Below are 17,228 nucleotides of genomic sequence, written 5' to 3'. Positions count from 1 at the left end.
ATCCATCCATCCATCCATCCATCCATCCATCCATCCATCCATCCATCTTGTCTAGGCTCCTACTGTGTAGCCCAGGCTTGTCTGGGACTTACTGTGAGGTCCCACCCTGCCTCCCTGCTGAGCCACAGCACAGCAGGCTCTGGCAGGACTTCAAGTACCCAGGATGACCTCACACACTCTGTAGATGTTGGTGACCTTGAGCTCCTGACCCTCCTGCTCTGCTAGAGGTTCACAGGTGCACTAATATACCTGACTTTATGTTTTGTTTTTAAACATTTTTCACTCTGTAGCCAAGGCTGGCCTTCAATTCATGACTCACTTTCTTGCCTCAGATTTCCAACAGCCAGGGTCACTGTGAGCCAGCACACCCGGCTCAAGCTGCCTCTCGTCGCCAGTGTTGCTATGAACTTTACCTTGTTAATGACATGACAGTTTTTATTTTTCCGTTTATTTGTTTTTTAAGACAGGGTTTCTCTGTGTAGATCTGGCTGTCCTGGAACTTGCTCTGTAGACTAGGCTGGCCTTGAACTCAGAGATCCCTGCCTCTGCCTCCCGAGCACTGGGATTAAAGGTGTGCACCGTCAGTGCCCATTTATGTTTGCTTTTGGCTTTTTGAGATGTTGATTTTTCTAACAGTGGACCTTTTGTCACCTGTCTAAGCATTGGTCACAGTAGAACTGTGAGGAGGTTTTGCTACAGTGCAACTTTCTCCCCCAAATTATGAACACCCTAAGGGAAGAGAGTTTGTCCTAGGAGCGCCTGTGACCTGGGGCGAGGTACAGGGCACACCCCCAGGAAACAATGAGTTACCAACATAATGAAATTAAATCAATAGAACGAGTGAAGAAACAAATGTAATTTGAAGTTTCACTTTCTTTATGGCCTAAATCTATACAAAGCTGTAAGCATACATGGAGTGAATGTGTTCCAGGTTTTGACATTTTTCCTGGTATAATCTTACAACAAATAGAAATACCTGAAGGCTTTCATCTCCCAAAATTTCAAAGAAGCAAATTCCAAACAGAAATGAGCCTCCCATTTTTGTTGTTGTTGTTTATTTTTGGTTTTTCATATTTTGAGATAGGCTCTCACTACAGAGCTCTGCTTGCTCTGGAATTCACTTTGTAGACGAGGCTGGCCTCAGACTCACAGTGGTCCACGTGCCGCTGCCTGCTGAACGAGGGATTCAGTTGTGGGCCACGCCTCTCATAGGCACAGCACAGTTTTACAACAGTAGAGTCCTTGGTAAGAACATGGCTGAAGACTCTTACTATAGTACTCCACAGGGAACAACATTGCCCTTCGATCTTACCAGAGTAATTACTTTTATATAGGTGTAATTATTTTTATATACGGTAACTGCATGTGTGATACACACGTGTATTCATAGGGGAAGGATGGACTGATGCTGTAAAGCTTACTCAATCTTTCATCCTAGTCTCACTGAAGCAGCACGGCTCCATCACACTCCCAGCTCTTGACAACAGCTAGCCTCTAGCTAGGCTGGTCCAGGGATCCTCTGTCTCCACCTCTCAAGGATGGAACAACAGGTCCAGTCTTCCTGCTTACCGGGAAACTACTTTAATTACTAAATCAGCCCCCAGCCTCTGCTAACAATTATTACATTTAAAAATATCGCTCACGTAGCGTGTGTGTGCATGCGCGCACACGTGTAGATGCTCGCATGCGCACACAAGCAGGCACACACATGCCACAGCCCATATTTGGAAGTCAGAATGAAACTTTTCAGCAGTTGCTTATTGCCTTCCACCCTGTTTTGGGGCAGAATCTCCTACTTCTGCTACTGTTTTGCTGATGCCAGCCCACGAGCTTGCAGCCCATTATCCTGTACCTGGCCCTTACGTTGCCCTAGATATACGGGGACAACAAACGTGAGCCAGCACAACACCTGTCTTTTTATGTGGACTCACAGGAAGCACACGCAGGTCATAAGCTTGTGTGGCAAGTATTTTAACCTGCTGAGCCATCTCTCTGGCCCAATGAAAAGATTTTGTCCCAGTCAGGCATGACAGCACAAAGCAGCAATCTTAGCACTCAGGAGACTGAAGGAGGGCCCTGGTACAAAGCCACCTTGGGCTACATAAGAAGGTATTAAAATGACTTCGTTACAGATTTTTTTAAGATTCATTTTATTTTTATTTGTGTATGTGTATGTACATGCCTGCTGAGTGCAGGTGCGTGTGTACGCCAGGCGGGGGCAAATGCCCTGGAGTTGGAGACATCGGCAGTTCTGCAGACCAAACTTCAGTTCTGCAGAATAGTAGCCAACATTCTTGTCTGCTGAGCTATCTCACCAGCCCCAATTCGATCACGTCTTTCCACTTATTATTACTGTGTACGTGGGAGGGGGCACAGAATGCATGTACAAATCAGAGGAGATCTCACCAACCTTTTGTTTGTTTGCTATTCTAAAAATTAGCAAGATGGCCCCAACAGTCCTTTGTGCTAGCGGCCCAGTGTGGCAAAACATATCTGAACCAGTGCCTCACACACAGCTGTGTAGGACTGGCAGCGGTGCTGTATAGAAGGCTGCCAACGCACTCAGGTGGCTCAGGACACAGCCACACTCAACCCGGCCTCCACAAGCACTCAGGTTTTACATCTACACCTGGAATTTCAGCACTTGAAAGGTAGAAGCAGGAGGATCCTATGTCAAGGGTCATCTTCAGCCTGAAAGGCATGAGACCCCGTCTCAAACAAACAAACAAACAAACAAAAACGGAAAACAAGGTTGAACACAGATCTGAAAGAGAAACATCTACTCAAGCATCTTTTAAAGAAAAAGGAGCAAGACTTTACCATGAGGGGGTATTTAAAGTAGTCGCTATCGAGGGAACACTCTTTGGCAGCAAGAGCCAGGCCTTGTAAAATGGGGATAAAGATCTGTAAGAGAAGGAAAAGCACAAACATTAGGTTTAGGGAAGTGAAGCATGCCAGACAAGCCTCTGAGTCCCTAGGTCCAGGCAGCCCTGCTCTCCCCAACCTGAAGAGAAACTTTTTTTTGTCCTCCAGAGAAGGAATTCCACATTCTTGAATGTTGACTGGTCCCTCAAGTCGACTAAGTATAAAGGAATGGAGCTCAGCATTCCAGATAAGGATGCTGAGAGCACCAACACCCAGCAGCAGCCAGCACACACAGGGCTGCCCCGGGCTGTGCAGGGTTCTGCCTCACTCTGCACTGCGCTGCGCTGCTCATTAACACACACCTACGATGCATAAGAAAATTACACTGAGTGTTCCACACCCTCCTCAAACCCACCAATACTCAAGAAAATGGTTTTCTTCTGTTTGTTCCATTCAACTTAGTTGAGAGCAAGGAGACAGTAATGGATACTCAAACTGAAAATAATGTTTTTAGTAAGAATGTTTTACCTTCACATACGGTGTAATTAATATGGCCACCAGACCAAGAAACTGCAGGGCATGCAAATATGCGAGGCTGGCACCGTGGTAACACCGTGCCAGCCCTGCTAAGGCCAGCACACCTCCACACAGTGTCCTCTCACTGAGCCACAGGATTAAGAGTGGGCTAGCATCCAAGACCCGCAACATCAAGGGGAAAGTACGCGGCAGCTGGCAACGTGAGCCACAGCTGCAACGGGAGCAAGGTATGAAGCCACTAGAAACCTGGACCAATCCCACAGGCCGGAGAACTCTGAGCACAAGAGAGGACACAGGATTCCCCGTGCCTCCACAGCATTTTAAGGTATCAACACAGCACAGCTCTGGAGATCATCCTGGCTTCATAACCCGAGTAATGAGGGTGGAAGTAATTTGTGCTTTCACAAGCAGGCTGAAAATGGGGAGTAACACTCAACATGGGGGCAGGAGACGCCAAACTGCAATCAGGAATGCGAACAAGTTCTAGAATCACACTAGAATCACACGGATAAATGCCATTACCTGTCCATCGGAATGAGTTTTAATGTGTTATAAGTAATACTTTGGTTTTACTCTTTTTAGTGATATTATTCTCTTATGCAAATAAGAGCTTAAGTAATAATAAACAGGCCAAATATGAATAAGCACAAAAAGTTTCCCATCATCAAGTATATTTTTTTAATTTAATCTCGTGTTTGCATTATGTGTGTATAAACGGGTATGTGTGAATGAATATGAATACGAAGGTTGGAGGGCAGAGCTCAGGCAGCCATGCGGCCTGTGCGGCAAGCACTTGTGCACACTGAGACAGCTTGCATCTTAATATTTCTGTGACCTGCACACTGCAAACAATTCTTTATTTCTGAGTTAAGTAACCTCCCAGTGCAGATAAGAGCTTCAGTCTTACATTGAAGCTGCCATTTATTCCTGCTTGTTTTTTGGCAACATCACTCAAACATTAAAGGAAGTGGAAATTTCAGTCAAGGACTCGGGAAGTCATATTTGGCACATTTACGTAAAAAGGTAAGATGAGGTCTAGACTCAGCAGCTGATTCCTTCAGCATGTCTCTCCAAAGGAAACTTGTAGTGACACAGGAAAGACAAGGCATTCAGGCCAGCTAGCCCGAGAGAGCACCAGCTCCCTGTGATCCACAAGACCTATCTGTGCTGCAGCTGCAACGGAGTTCACGCCACCTCCTTCACTTTCTTTCACTTTCTTGTGACCCACTGAGTTTACTTAGGGGCTGCTGCAGAAACGTGGGTAAGAGGCTGTCCACTGGAGCATGCTCACCTGTACCAGTGGCTGTATCACTGCAGACAGTATCTTTCCAGCCCCCAGCTGCTGCTAACAACAAGGGAGGGCTGGGGCTGCCAGAGTTCCTCCCTTACCCTGTGACACAGTGTATCCGGACAGCATGAAGACAGTTAGCAAAAAGCTGGAGTATTAACTGGCCCAACCTTACCTGCTTGAACACCTCTTCATCCTGGTGAGTGGTCCTCACGAGCTCTTGGATGAAGCCGTACGGGAGATTCCTGCAGAGCATATACGGTACAAGGAAGGATGGCTGCTGCAAGGACCTGAAGAAAAAGCAACGGCTGTGACGGCAGCAGTGGAATGTCATGGCCACACAGCCCACCCAGTCACATACACACAAAAGCCACCAAACGCTCTGCACAAGCATTACTTATGCAAAGCGTGACCACTGCTAACACTGGTGACATCTGGCCTTTAAATGAGACATGAGTGGAAACTGCAAAGACAACTGATCTTTCTGAATGATGCTTTAAGACTGGGAGTACTTCAGTGATAGAGCACTTGTCTAGAAGCACAAAAGCCCCAGCAATGGAAAATAAATAATAAATGCATGTAAAAATAAATTTTGGGGACCAGAGAGAAGGCCTGGTACTTAAGAGCACTGGCTGCCCTTGCAGAGGACCTGTTTGGTTCCCAGCACCCATGTGGGAGCTCCCCACTGTTTTAAATGCCAGTTCCAGGAGATCTAACACTTTTTTCTGACCTCCAAGAGCTACGAAAGCATATGGCATGTGTGTGGTTCCACTCTCCCCCGACACACACAGGCAATATGCCCACACACCTAAGTTTCTAAATTTTTTTACATAATAAAAAGAATAATTTGTTTTATTTATTGGTTTATGTCTAATGCACACTGAGGAAAAAAAAAAAGATTAGTTGTAATCTTTTTCAAACTCTTTTTCTTTTGTTACTTGGTTTTATGGTTTTTCTGATTTGGTTTACTTTTTCAAGATAAGGTTTTTCACCTGGTGGTGGGGTGCATGCCTTTAATTCCAGCACTCAAGAGGCAGAGGCAGATATATCTCTGTGAGTTCGAGGCTAGCTTGGTCTACACAGTGAGCTCCACCAGGACAGCCAGAGCCACACAGTGAAACCCTGTCTTTAAAACAAACAAACAAACAAAAAAGTGTTTCTGCGCAGCCCTGGCTGTCCTGAACTCACTTTTTAAGCCTGGCGTTGAATCCAGAGCGCTCCCTGCCCCTGCCTTCCCAGTGAATCCAGAGCGCTCCCTGCCCCTGCCTTCGCGCCAACACATCCTGCTTTGTTACTTGGAGCTTAAAGACAAGGTTTGGCTATGAAGCCTAAAGAGGCTTCAAACAACTCAGCAATCCTGCCTCAACGTCCCAAATTCTGGGATTACAGACATGTGGCACTATACAGCCTAGTCTTCCTTCACTTTAAAAAGATTATAGAAATATATGGTCATAGTACAGGCAATAACCAGAACGAAAAAAAATATCCATTTTTTCCCCATTTTTCCTTTAGCTATTTTTTTTTTTTTTCCCATGAAAGACATGAAATATAGGGCTGGGGGAATGTGATGTCAGTAGTTAAGAGCACTGCCTGCTCTTGCAAAGGACCTAGGTTCAATTCCCAGCACCCACATAGAGGTTAACAACTCTCTGCAACTCCAGTTCTGGGGATGCCCTCTTCTGGCCTGTATGGCTACCAGGCATGCACGTGATATAGACACACAAGCAGGGAAAACACCCATACATATAAAATAAAATTGTTTTGTCTTGTTTTTGTTTTTTTGAGACAGGGTTTCTCTGTGTAGCCTTGGCTGTCTGAGAACTCACTGTGTAGACCAGGCTGGATCAAACTCACAAAGATCCATCGGCCTCTGCCTCCCCGAGAGCTGAAATTAAAGGACTGTACCATCTCCCCCGCTCCCAAAATTTTTTAATGAAATATGCAATCTTTCATTAACCTTAAAGGCTATACAAAGTTTTCTGAAACAGGTAAACTGTGGCACTTTGGCCAACTTCCAATTATTTTCACCTGGTTTCCCCCAACTATTCTCTAATGCCTAGTAACAGAAGTTAATGTGGAGACACATGGAACCTAAGTACTTTGTCACAAACATCTACTATTTTCAAACACTAGGTTTTACATTAAATTGCTAATATTCTGCCTTGGGTCTACATATTTCAAGAAGTACGCAGAACTCTTAAAACAAAACTTTAAAAAAAATATGTATTCAGAAGATGAAGAAAACATTTTATTTCCACAGTATTCAGGAGGCAAGGGCATCGTTACTCCTAAAGACACCTATGTCCTTGGATGTATTTATCTTATGTAAGAATGCTTCTCCTGCACTGCGACTCTGTAACATACCACATGTATGCAGTGTCCTAAGAGGGCTTCAGCTCTCTTGGAGCTGAGGTAGATACCATGAGCCACCATGTAGATGCTGGGAGTCAAACCAAGTCCTCAGCAAGAGCAGCTAGCACTCTTAGCCTCTGAGCTCTCTCCAGCCTGAGCTCTGACGACTGTACAGGTTGGGTTACAGGGCCATCACCGTGTCGCCAACCAGCTGGCACACGGCCCTCCCCAGCACCAGCAGAAACACAACAACGCAAGTGTCCACGTACCTGGGCTGCGTGAGGGAGCCTTGCAGCACTAGTGCGGTGTGGGAAATGCACTGTGAGCGGATGTTGCTCAGAAGCTGGCTGACTGCTGGCTGGCTGCACATCTAGAGGAGAGAGGCAACAGGGTAACAAAAAGGCAAAGAACGGGAGGAGAGCAATGGCTAGAAAATGGCCTGCTTTCCTCTCCCTATGCTCATAATGGAAAAAGCACAGCAAATGTGTCACCACCTGTACCGAGGTCAGTCAGAAGACAGAGCTGAGCCGCGGGGCACACTTACTCTATTTCCTTTTGGGGGAGTTATATCATACTGTGAGACAGAGGTTTTCACATACTAGCCCAGGTTGGCTTCAAACTCACAGGAATCCTCCTGTCCCAGACTCCCAGAGTGCAGAGATGGTAAGTGTGTACCACCACACCCAGCATTTCGTTGCTTTTGTTAAAATTAAGGACAACAATCTCTGAAGAGGACCCACAAGTTTGAAACTAACACGGGCAATCCGTTTCTAAAGTCAGCCGAGAATTAGACATGAAATGCCAGTGACAAGACAGGGAAGGAGACAGCAGAAGGTGCTGGGTGTGGTGGTGCCTGTCCTGATCCCAGCTGCCAGGGGCAAGTGAGTTCAAGGCCAGCCAAGGCTACAGAGTGAGACTCTGTCTCAAAGGGGGCTGGGGAGCAGGGCTTCCTTGGGTTGGCCTGGGAGCAGGGCTTCCTTGGGTTGGCCTGGGAGCAGGGCTTCCTTGGGTTGGCCTGGGAGCAGGGCTTCCTTGGGTTGGCCTGGCCCTGCACTTGTTATTTAATAACTCTGTGCAATGACAGCCTCATCCCTGCGGCCGTCGCTTACACACACAGGGCTGGCCAGGCAGCTGTGAAAACCCAAGCTCACCGACTGCTAGGTCCCTGCAGCCCATAGCACTGGTGCTCTTTAATGCCAGATGTCTTCACAACTACCACCTCAGGCAACTGGCCATTACTGTTTCGATTTAAATATGTCCCCGAACGCTTCCTATGTTATTGGCTTGGCTGCCGGCTGATGGGTGTTTCTGAGAGGTAAGGGGGTCAACAGGGCTATGGCTCTGGTTTCAGCAATGCACTGACTGACACAGCAGAACTGGCAGGTAAGGCCTCATAAAAGGAAGCAGGTCGAACAGAGTGTGACTGAGCAGTATAGCTCATTTTCCATGCTTCCTGGACACTATGACAACAGCAACTTGGTGCTACCACACCTGTGCACCACGATGTTCACCACCTCCCAAAAACAGTGAATTTAAATATCTGTGAGCACAGTACACCTTTCCTCCTTTGGGCCTCCTGTATGTCATGCCCTAGCCATGGGAAACTGATGCAATCAGCAATCACTGGGACCACGTAGCCAAAGGAGAGTAGCCAAGGCACCCAGACTCACGGCTGAGCTCCGGCACTCTCTCTCCATGGTGACGTGAGTTCTATAAGGGCTGGATTCTGTTGTCAAGGACAGGGCTTAAGCTCCAGCATCTAACAGCTGTTCTACAACTACTGACTAACCAATGAAGAGCTGCTCCCAGGCCATGGATTAGCACATGCACAACCAGGGTTTGCTTTCTGGTAAACCCAGTTCACGGTACCTTTGGTGCTTTTTTTTCCTCTATTCCAACTCTGTCAAAACACTCAATGAGGTAGTTCAGCATATCAGTCTCCTTGCAGGTTTCAATGGTGAAGTGATCACTGTACGAATCCCAGTTACTTGCTCCACCAGAGGCTCCCAAACTTTGGAGAAGAGAAAAAACATTGCCAATTGCTTACCTCCTCATGACCATCTCTAGGGAGAAGCTTGCACTCTGCAGCAGAAGCCTGTTAGGAGCCCTGCATCCATGATGAAGCACAAAACACCATGCAGCCAGAATGGAGCTCACCGCTGTTTTGTCTGCTCCCAGGCCAACCAGTGCTCTCTGTTAAACATGTTCTAACCTGTCAAGGGAACTGGCCTTTCTGCGGATGGCAAGTTACCAACCAGAGGAGCTAGGAACCGCGGCTGAGTGTTGGGCAGCTGGAGTCAACCACAGGTTCATGTGCCAAACCGGGCGGCATCACTTGGGCAGACATGAGCGGCCAGATACTGCTTTAATCTACGCCTCCAGGAGACGCTATAGGCGACTGCTAGGACGCAGGGTGTCCACACAGATCTCAAGAGACCTCAATCAGCATTGACAACAGGCCAGAACTTACAGAAAACAACTTGGAAGGAGATAGGAAAGTTTTTGCTATTGAATTTTCAAAACTTTCAGTGAACAAGGAGAAGTAGAACACTGAAAACAAAAATCCTGTGCGAGGAGTAAGCTGACGGGGTGTAGTCCCAGGATAGCTTGTTAACCCTAACCAGAACCCTACCACGCCTGCCGGGGGCGCTGTGGAACGATGGTACTACTTGTACTAACTAGTCCCACCCAAAGGCCAAACATCACAATGGTGAGGTCCAAGCATACTGAACAAAGTGGAGGTTAACCTCAACCCATTACAAACCAAACTGGGTGTTTCATTACCACACTGATTTCTGTGTTTACATTTAGCACAAAAATCACAAAGAGATTAACACAGAGGAAGAAGCAAGAAATTCTACAATAAAAGGGAAAAGTTAGGGAAAATATACAAGATGATAAATATGGGAAGAACACCAGGACCCTGCCAGACATGTTTCTCCTTCAACCCCACACAGACAGAGCATAGAAATTAAATGGCCCAACAAGAATTGAGGCAGCAACAATAGCTATGCACTCAGAGAGGCATGCATAACTAATTTTGGAAAATATACACATTTGGGGAAATGCACACAGCTGATCTGAGAACGGGAGCTGCATGGAAACACCTCAGTGCAGAGAACAGCACTACAAAGGCAAGGCTTTCAGGCCAGAGCCTAACAAACGTCACTACAATCTATATTCCTGTCTGATAAAAACTCTTAAAGGAAGGAAGGATGGATGCTAAGGGGAACGCCAGACAAACGGGCAGGCCTCCAGTATGCAGAGAGCCTCTGAGACCCAGGACAACGCCGGGCAAGGCAGCCTTGGCTTCACTGAAGCAGAGGAAATTCATTCTCATGGCAGCAGTGAGTGTTTGGGTGTGCCTTACTCATTAATGGCTTACTCATGGTAAGCCATTACTCAGGTAGGTCCTAACTGGCTAGACTACAGAAGCATGAACTATGTGACAAAGCAAAAAGCAACAGATAAAAACCACAAGTGTGCTGAGTGCAGCAAGTCTTGGGAAGTTATCGAGGAACCCTGCCAGATCCACAGACATCTGAGTTTACTTGACGGGCTTTGCTAATCCAGCCCTACACCTATGTGTAATTTATAGTAATTTTCCTTGCACAGCTCTCACAGGTGTCAGTGGCTTTTAAAATGAAAACCTGGGGTTTAAAATGAAAACTTTAAACTATTTTCCTGATAAGCCCACATTCAAATGCTTTTGATGTCAATAGCTTCTTCCCAGCTGCAGGGAGCGAGTGTGATGGGACACCAGGCTAGCATGGGCCTGAGGAATGCAGCCTGCTGGGTGCTGGCTCATGTGGCTGTGGCCGATGTTACAAGCCCTCTCAGCAACACACTCCATGTAACAATCACTGTCACTTCCAACAATCTTGTAAGTGTTCCACAGAATGTAAACAGGGGTAGGGACACTGGCACACTGGCATACACCTGTAATCCTTACACAGGTGGTACAGATGGACTAGGTGAGCTCAACCTAGTCACATAGCAAGACCCTATGACAGAGCACATAGAAGTCCATCTATCACATGCTAGACAACACAAAGGACCTAGAAAAACAGCAAGGAATTCTCAAAACTAAGAGATGTTCCATGCACGGACAACAAACAATCATCTGACTTCATCAGAAGAAAGGAGATAAAGGAGAGAAAAACCCTTAACCCAACACAGAAATAGAAAGCCCCGTATCCATCAGTGCGATATTCAAGATGCCAAAGGAAAGCATGATCTCAATCTTGGGAGGGCCACACTCATCGACGCTAAGTCAAACGACTGTGGATTCTCAGTGCACGCCCAGTGTGAATGCAGCATGGAGAGGGGAGTGGCCTGTGCTCATTTGCCAGCGGCAGTGGTCTGGACCTTCACCCTGGCTGCTTGGGAGGCTGAGGAAAAGAAAGGATGGCATCTAGGAGTTGGGAACCAGCAACAACTACACAGCAGATTTTTATTACTCAAAGGGGGTGATTTGCGACACCTCCAGAACTCTGCCATTCTCAAAATCCTGGAAATGTTTCACACTGAAGTCCCAAGAACAGGTTAAATACTTTTATGCTACCATCTAAGAAAATGTAAGCCATTTTCCACTAACTATACCAACAGTCCAAGTTCTAAGGTGACTGACTACCTCACTTAACAGGAACAAGCCAAATATCCAAAACAAAGGGACCATTCGAAAAATAACACGAGGCTCATCCCAGGCAGACTGAATTACCCCTCAAATGCACAACACTCCTGCTTCTTAACGGCTCCACTGTTTTCTTCTCTGATGGAAATCATCACTTTTCCATTTAACAAGCCATGTGTGCTCGCACACACGCATGTGGGTGTGTGTGTGTTTGCACGAGTGTTCACCACTGAGTGCTCTTCCCTCAGGAGCTGTCCACTTTGTGTCTTGAGACAGACTCTCGCTGACCTGGAGCTCACTGACTACACTGGATGAATAAACAGGAACCCAGGGAGATGCTCCTGTGCATTCCTCCCCAGTGCTCGAATCACACACATGTGCCACACCAAGTTTTTGAAGTGGAGCTAGGGTTCAAGCCCAGGCTCTCTTGCACGCACTCTGCTGCCTCAGCTGCTGCCCAGGCCTCCCACTCTCCATGCTTTTAACTCTAGACCTTGGAATGTTGGACTTCCTCAAGCTAGGGCACAGGGTTCATCAAGTTCAAGCCAACAGGGTCGGTCAGCCATGTGCACTGGCCCAGCCAGTGGTCCTAGGGCTCTACAGCAAACGCCACGGCCCACAGCGGTTAGCCTCTAACACTGGACAACCAAAAACAAATCAACCTGTAAGTGGGACACGGCGAACAAAAGCACAGATCTGGGTGCGGGGCAGCACTTGGGCAGCTGTGTGGACCATACATTCGCACAAGCAGGCAGGCGTTGACTGTGTTTCTAATGTTTAACACACTGAGGTCAGATACCAGTGTCTGAAGAGATGGCACAGAGGCCCATGCTTGAGGAAAGCTAGCAGCAGCCACACAGCTCTGTGGGACCACGAGGCCTCCGAGCGCTGCGGACAGCGAGTGCAGAGCACGTCATCGTCCAGACCCCCGGGTCTCTCGGGAGACCGACCGTCCTGCCCCGTCTTCCTGCTCTGCCCCTAATGGGAGCCGCGGTGTGCACACCACCTATCTGTTTGCCTTCTCCACGCATGACCTTCACTGGGATGGCCAGCGGTCAGAAAAGCAAACAAGGTCAAATACAAAATAAAACACCACTCACTATCTCCTAGACACCAAGTTACCAAGAAAGAGTTAGGACGCCTTCCTTGTGATATCTAAATCCCAGGGAACGCCTTCCCTCCGTCTCTTCCTCAAGAGAAGCAGTTCTCTCCAGAGGAGACGTTTTCCTTGACCGCCCCTTTGTCCCTTTATTTCAAAATCACACTTATTCATTTCATGTGCACTTTGTGTACACAGTTGTGCGCACATGACACAGTACACATTCATTTAATGTGTACATCTGTGTGAGCACGTGTGTGCATGTGAGTGTGTGTGCATGTGAAGCTGCACAAGGGTGGGTGTCGGAAGAAAATCTGCAGAAGGCCACTGTGTGAGCGAGTACCGGGATCAAACTCAAACTCAAATCGGCAAGCCGGCCCTCTGCAAGAGTAGTGTGTGCTCCTAACCCTGAGCGCCCCCAGCCAGGGGTCCAGATTCCGCACACGAGGAAAACATCTGCTATTTGTCTGTCTGGGCCTGGCTCACTTCAGTTAAGACAATCATCTGCAAGCATCAAAGAACCTCCACGTCATGGACTCTGCTGACCTCCAACAACCAGTGTCTCTTAAGTTTTGAGCAGAGAAGTCTTCAGCTGAGAGGCTAGCTTTACCCGAGGTGGTCTGATTCTTAGTAAGCTACTGTGAGGGATTGCTTGCCAGGTCTTAATGTGATCATTCTGTTACACAGAAAAACAGCCTGTTTCCCTGCATCCTGCCATGTGGCTCACAGTGTTATTAGCGCTCAGAGTTTTCTGGGAGGGTCTTTTAATGTGGACTACAGAGATGGAGGGATGGCTCAATGGTTAACGTCATTTGCTGCTCTTGCAGAGTATCCAGGTATGGTTCCTAGCACCCACGTGGCTGCTCACAACCATCTGGAACTATAGTTCCAGGGCATCCAACACCCTCTTCTAGCCTCCCAGGGCACCTACATGCTTATAAGTACACATACATACCACTCAGGCACATACGTATGTATATAAAATAATAATTAAATATAGTTTCAAAAAGCTACAGAATGAGGCTGGAGAAATAGCACAGAGATTAAGAATACTAGCTGCTTTTCCAGAGGACCTGAGTTCAATTCCCAGCACCCACATGTCAGTTAACAATTATCTGTAATGCCAGCCCCAGAGGACCCAAGGGTGCCAGGCACCAATGTGGTACACTGACACAAATGCAGACACCACCCCCCTACTTATAGAACAAAATAAATCTACATCTCCTGCACATAAAATAATCTGACTTCACTTAGTGTTGGATGCCTTTAATCTCAGCAGGCAGAGGCAGGCAAATCTCTGAGTTTGAGGCTAGCCTGGTCTACAGAGTGAGTTCTAGGATAGCCAGGGCTACACAGTGAAACCCTATTTAAAGAAAAACAAAGAAAAAAATAACCTAACTTTTCCCTTCCTTATTCATAACCCATTTACCTGTTTGTTGCCTTACTGCTCTGGCTAACAATCCCAACACCACAGCAGCAGGAGTGAGTCACAGGACATCCTCAGCTACGTGATGTTACCCCAGAGACAGCTCAGAGCAACACACATGAAGCACTTGTACCATGCGTGGCAAGCCATTCCTATGGATGTCCGCTGTGTGAACTGCAGCCACATGGGGTTTTAGAGGCAGGAGAAAGACACTTTCCACTCAAAAAGGAGCAAGTTCTTTTGCTATCTCTTGCTGTTCTCACTTCCATGTAGTCTCAAGTTCTCTATCTGCTTGTGTTAAAATGCTCTGTGACCATCTTCACATACTTTATCTGAACTCTGAAAGCAATCTACGGACAATCTAGACTACCTCATCTCAATGTAACAAAAGCAGCTCATGCCAGCTGGCTGATAAACATGTAATGCTGTAACTGAGTCTGAAAACACTGGCACCTTCTGAGCAGGAGCAGAAGATGCTCAAACTCTCAGTGGTGAGGTAACCAGAGCGGCAGAGACTAGGAAAACACAAGAGCCAAAAACAGTCCAGTGCAGAGGTGCAGAACATGAACTCTGGTTCCACCTTCCTCAGTCTAAGTCTCAGCAAAGAGAGCACAGGCACAATGCTGGGCACCTGTCATTCTACAGTCAGCACTGGTGGCTATTCAGTGCAGAACCTGGGTCTCAGGCAAGATCACATGCCAGGCAGAATCTAGAAAGAGACACGCTAGTAAACCCAGCATATGATTTGTTAGAGGAAGAATTAAACAAAATATTTCTCCCACAGATAACTTAAGGCAAAACAGATGAAGTACCTTCACCATGTATGGCAAGCCATCCCTATGGCTGTCTGTGGTGGAACAATACTCACACAGGCCTTTATGGGCAAGAGAAAGACACCAGCCCCCTCTGGGGATATGTACTCGGGAAGTGCTAATAAAATGTACAATCTAATACAAACCCTGACACTCTTTTCTCTCTTCGGGAGCTGTCAAACTTAATGAAGCGCACCCAGATCCCACTGCAGTCTCTATTTATAGCCTGGAGTTATTTTTGAACTGTGCTGGGCACAAATACGGACTGGGTCCAGAGGGAACTACAGCTGAAGAGCAAAACTGTTAAAACAATAAGTCAGAGGGGTAGAAACAAAGGGTCATTGTATTTGTGGGCTCAAAATCATCTAGAAACCCAGAGTTTTCAACTCTCTAACATTCAGTGGGCCCTGAAGCAAACAGGACACTGCTTCACTGAGACTCAGGAGATGCTCAATGCAACTCCCACTCAGACGAAAAAGGAGAATCCCAGGTACTCTGCACATGTGACCCTACACATTCGTCCAGACTGCCCAGATGGAGCCTGGTCTGGAAGGGATGGACACCCCCCCCCCCCCAATTCCCAGTGTTATTCCTCAGTACCTGTAATCCGTGCAACCCAACTCAGGAATACATTCTCAGTGGATAAACAGAGGGCCCTCATTTCCTCCCTAATGGCTGCTTTGGACAAATGATTCAGCTATGTTCTCTTTCAAGGGCAACAACTATAAATTGTCTTAAGTGTATCACTTCATCCCAGTGTAAGGAGCTCATACTTCAGTGCATGCCTGCTGGCCTTCCTCAGGTAAGGCTACCCTGTGTGGACTCAAAGCAGAGCCCTAAGCAGGCCTCACTACCTAACGTTAGTTCCTTAGCACCTAAAGCACATGCAGGGGTAAGACTCCATTCTGCTGATACCTGGACCCAAACTGGACACAAGAAAAATCATCATCACCACCACCACCTTCATCATCCTCATCATCATGATCATCATCTTCTTCTTCATTTTCTTCATCACTACTGTCCCCAGAAAGTGCGAGGAAGAGGAAGGAGAAAGGATTGTCGTACATACTACCACAATAAAAGCAAAAAAGGTCATCAGGGAACAAAGGAAAGCGAGATAGGAGAAAGACGCTGCTGCATTGCTGTCATTTAAAATAAACTTTACACTTTACTGACTGACATGCAGAAACACAGCTCCTGAGTTACAGAAACACGCAGGTACGTTTGAGAAAGGGGGCACTGGATTCGTGGTGCTGCTGCTTTCTGAGAGACTGGAAATACATGCAATCAGACATCAAGGCATAAAGGCAGGACTCACAGAAAGAGCAGACACCAGTCCAAAACGGCAGCCTGAGCCCCAGTTCTCAAACGCAACACTGACCACAGTCTCTGAGGTTCATTTGTAATGAGGTAGGACCCATGAACTAGATCACAAGAAATGCAATTCTTTGTTTTTTGTGCAGATGACAGGAAGAGTGATGATAAGGAGGGGAAGAAAGGAGCGTTACAGCACTGCAATCTTCACTTTCTCGTGGATCACAGCCTGGTAGGATCATGGAGGCAGGGCACATGCCCACCACAGCTAGCGAGCGACACAGGTTAATAACCAATGACTCCCAGAATTCCACTGAGGTCAGTGTCACACAGCAGTTCTTTCCAAACCGTGTTAATTTCTTTTCCCTGCACTACAAGCACACACGCAGCTCTCCTGCAAATAAATACCTAGGAGAGATCCTCAGGGAGAAGGGACGTCTGCTGGCAGCACTGGGCGAGGCGGGAGGGAAGGCTGGGCCCCTGCTGCGGGACCTCTGTCTGTAGGAGCTGCCAGGCACTGCCCGGGGACTACTCGGGCGGGCAGGGAAGCCTGGGGAGTTAGCCAGAATGGAGGACTGTGGGGTGGGGCAAGGTGAAGAGCCCCACGGGTGCATGACAGTGTAGGGACGATACCTTGGGGATGGTGGCTGGCTTCCAACAGCAGCTCCAGAAGCTGCACTCTGAGGGCTGAGGGATGGGGAAGGTGCAGGCGCCTGGGGGGCTGCGATGTGAGGACTGAGGGATGGGGAAGGCCTAGGCGCCTGGGGGGCTGCACTGTGAGGGCTGAGGGATAGGGAAGGTACAGGGGCCTGGAGGGCTGCAATGTGAGGGCTGAGGGATGGAGAAGGCACAGGGGTCTGGGGGGCTGCACTGTGAGGGCTGAGGGATGGGGAAGGTACAGG

At 47.5% G+C, this 17,228-nt stretch overlaps 1 protein-coding gene across 1 annotated transcript in view; it reads right to left on the bottom strand.

The window, feature by feature from the left end:
- Positions 1 to 17,228, bottom strand: part of Ube4b (ubiquitination factor E4B) — a 102,386-nt gene that overhangs the window by 38,097 nt on the left and 47,061 nt on the right. Inside the window, exons 7-10 of the mRNA XM_055615109.1 lie at positions 8,912 to 9,053; positions 7,312 to 7,412; positions 4,866 to 4,980; positions 2,821 to 2,904 (exon numbers count right to left, since the gene is read on the bottom strand). Of these exons, the coding sequence (XP_055471084.1) occupies positions 2,821 to 2,904; positions 4,866 to 4,980; positions 7,312 to 7,412; positions 8,912 to 9,053 (442 nt within the window). The remainder of the gene's footprint in view (positions 1 to 2,820; positions 2,905 to 4,865; positions 4,981 to 7,311; positions 7,413 to 8,911; positions 9,054 to 17,228) is intronic.

This window comes from Psammomys obesus, unplaced genomic scaffold, assembly GCF_907164565.1.
Source record: "Psammomys obesus unplaced genomic scaffold, mPsaObe1.curated_primary_1811, whole genome shotgun sequence".
Lineage (NCBI taxonomy): Eukaryota > Metazoa > Chordata > Mammalia > Rodentia > Muridae > Psammomys > Psammomys obesus.
Note: the sequence above shows the minus strand (reverse complement) of the source record. Positions and strands in the feature narration are given on the sequence as shown.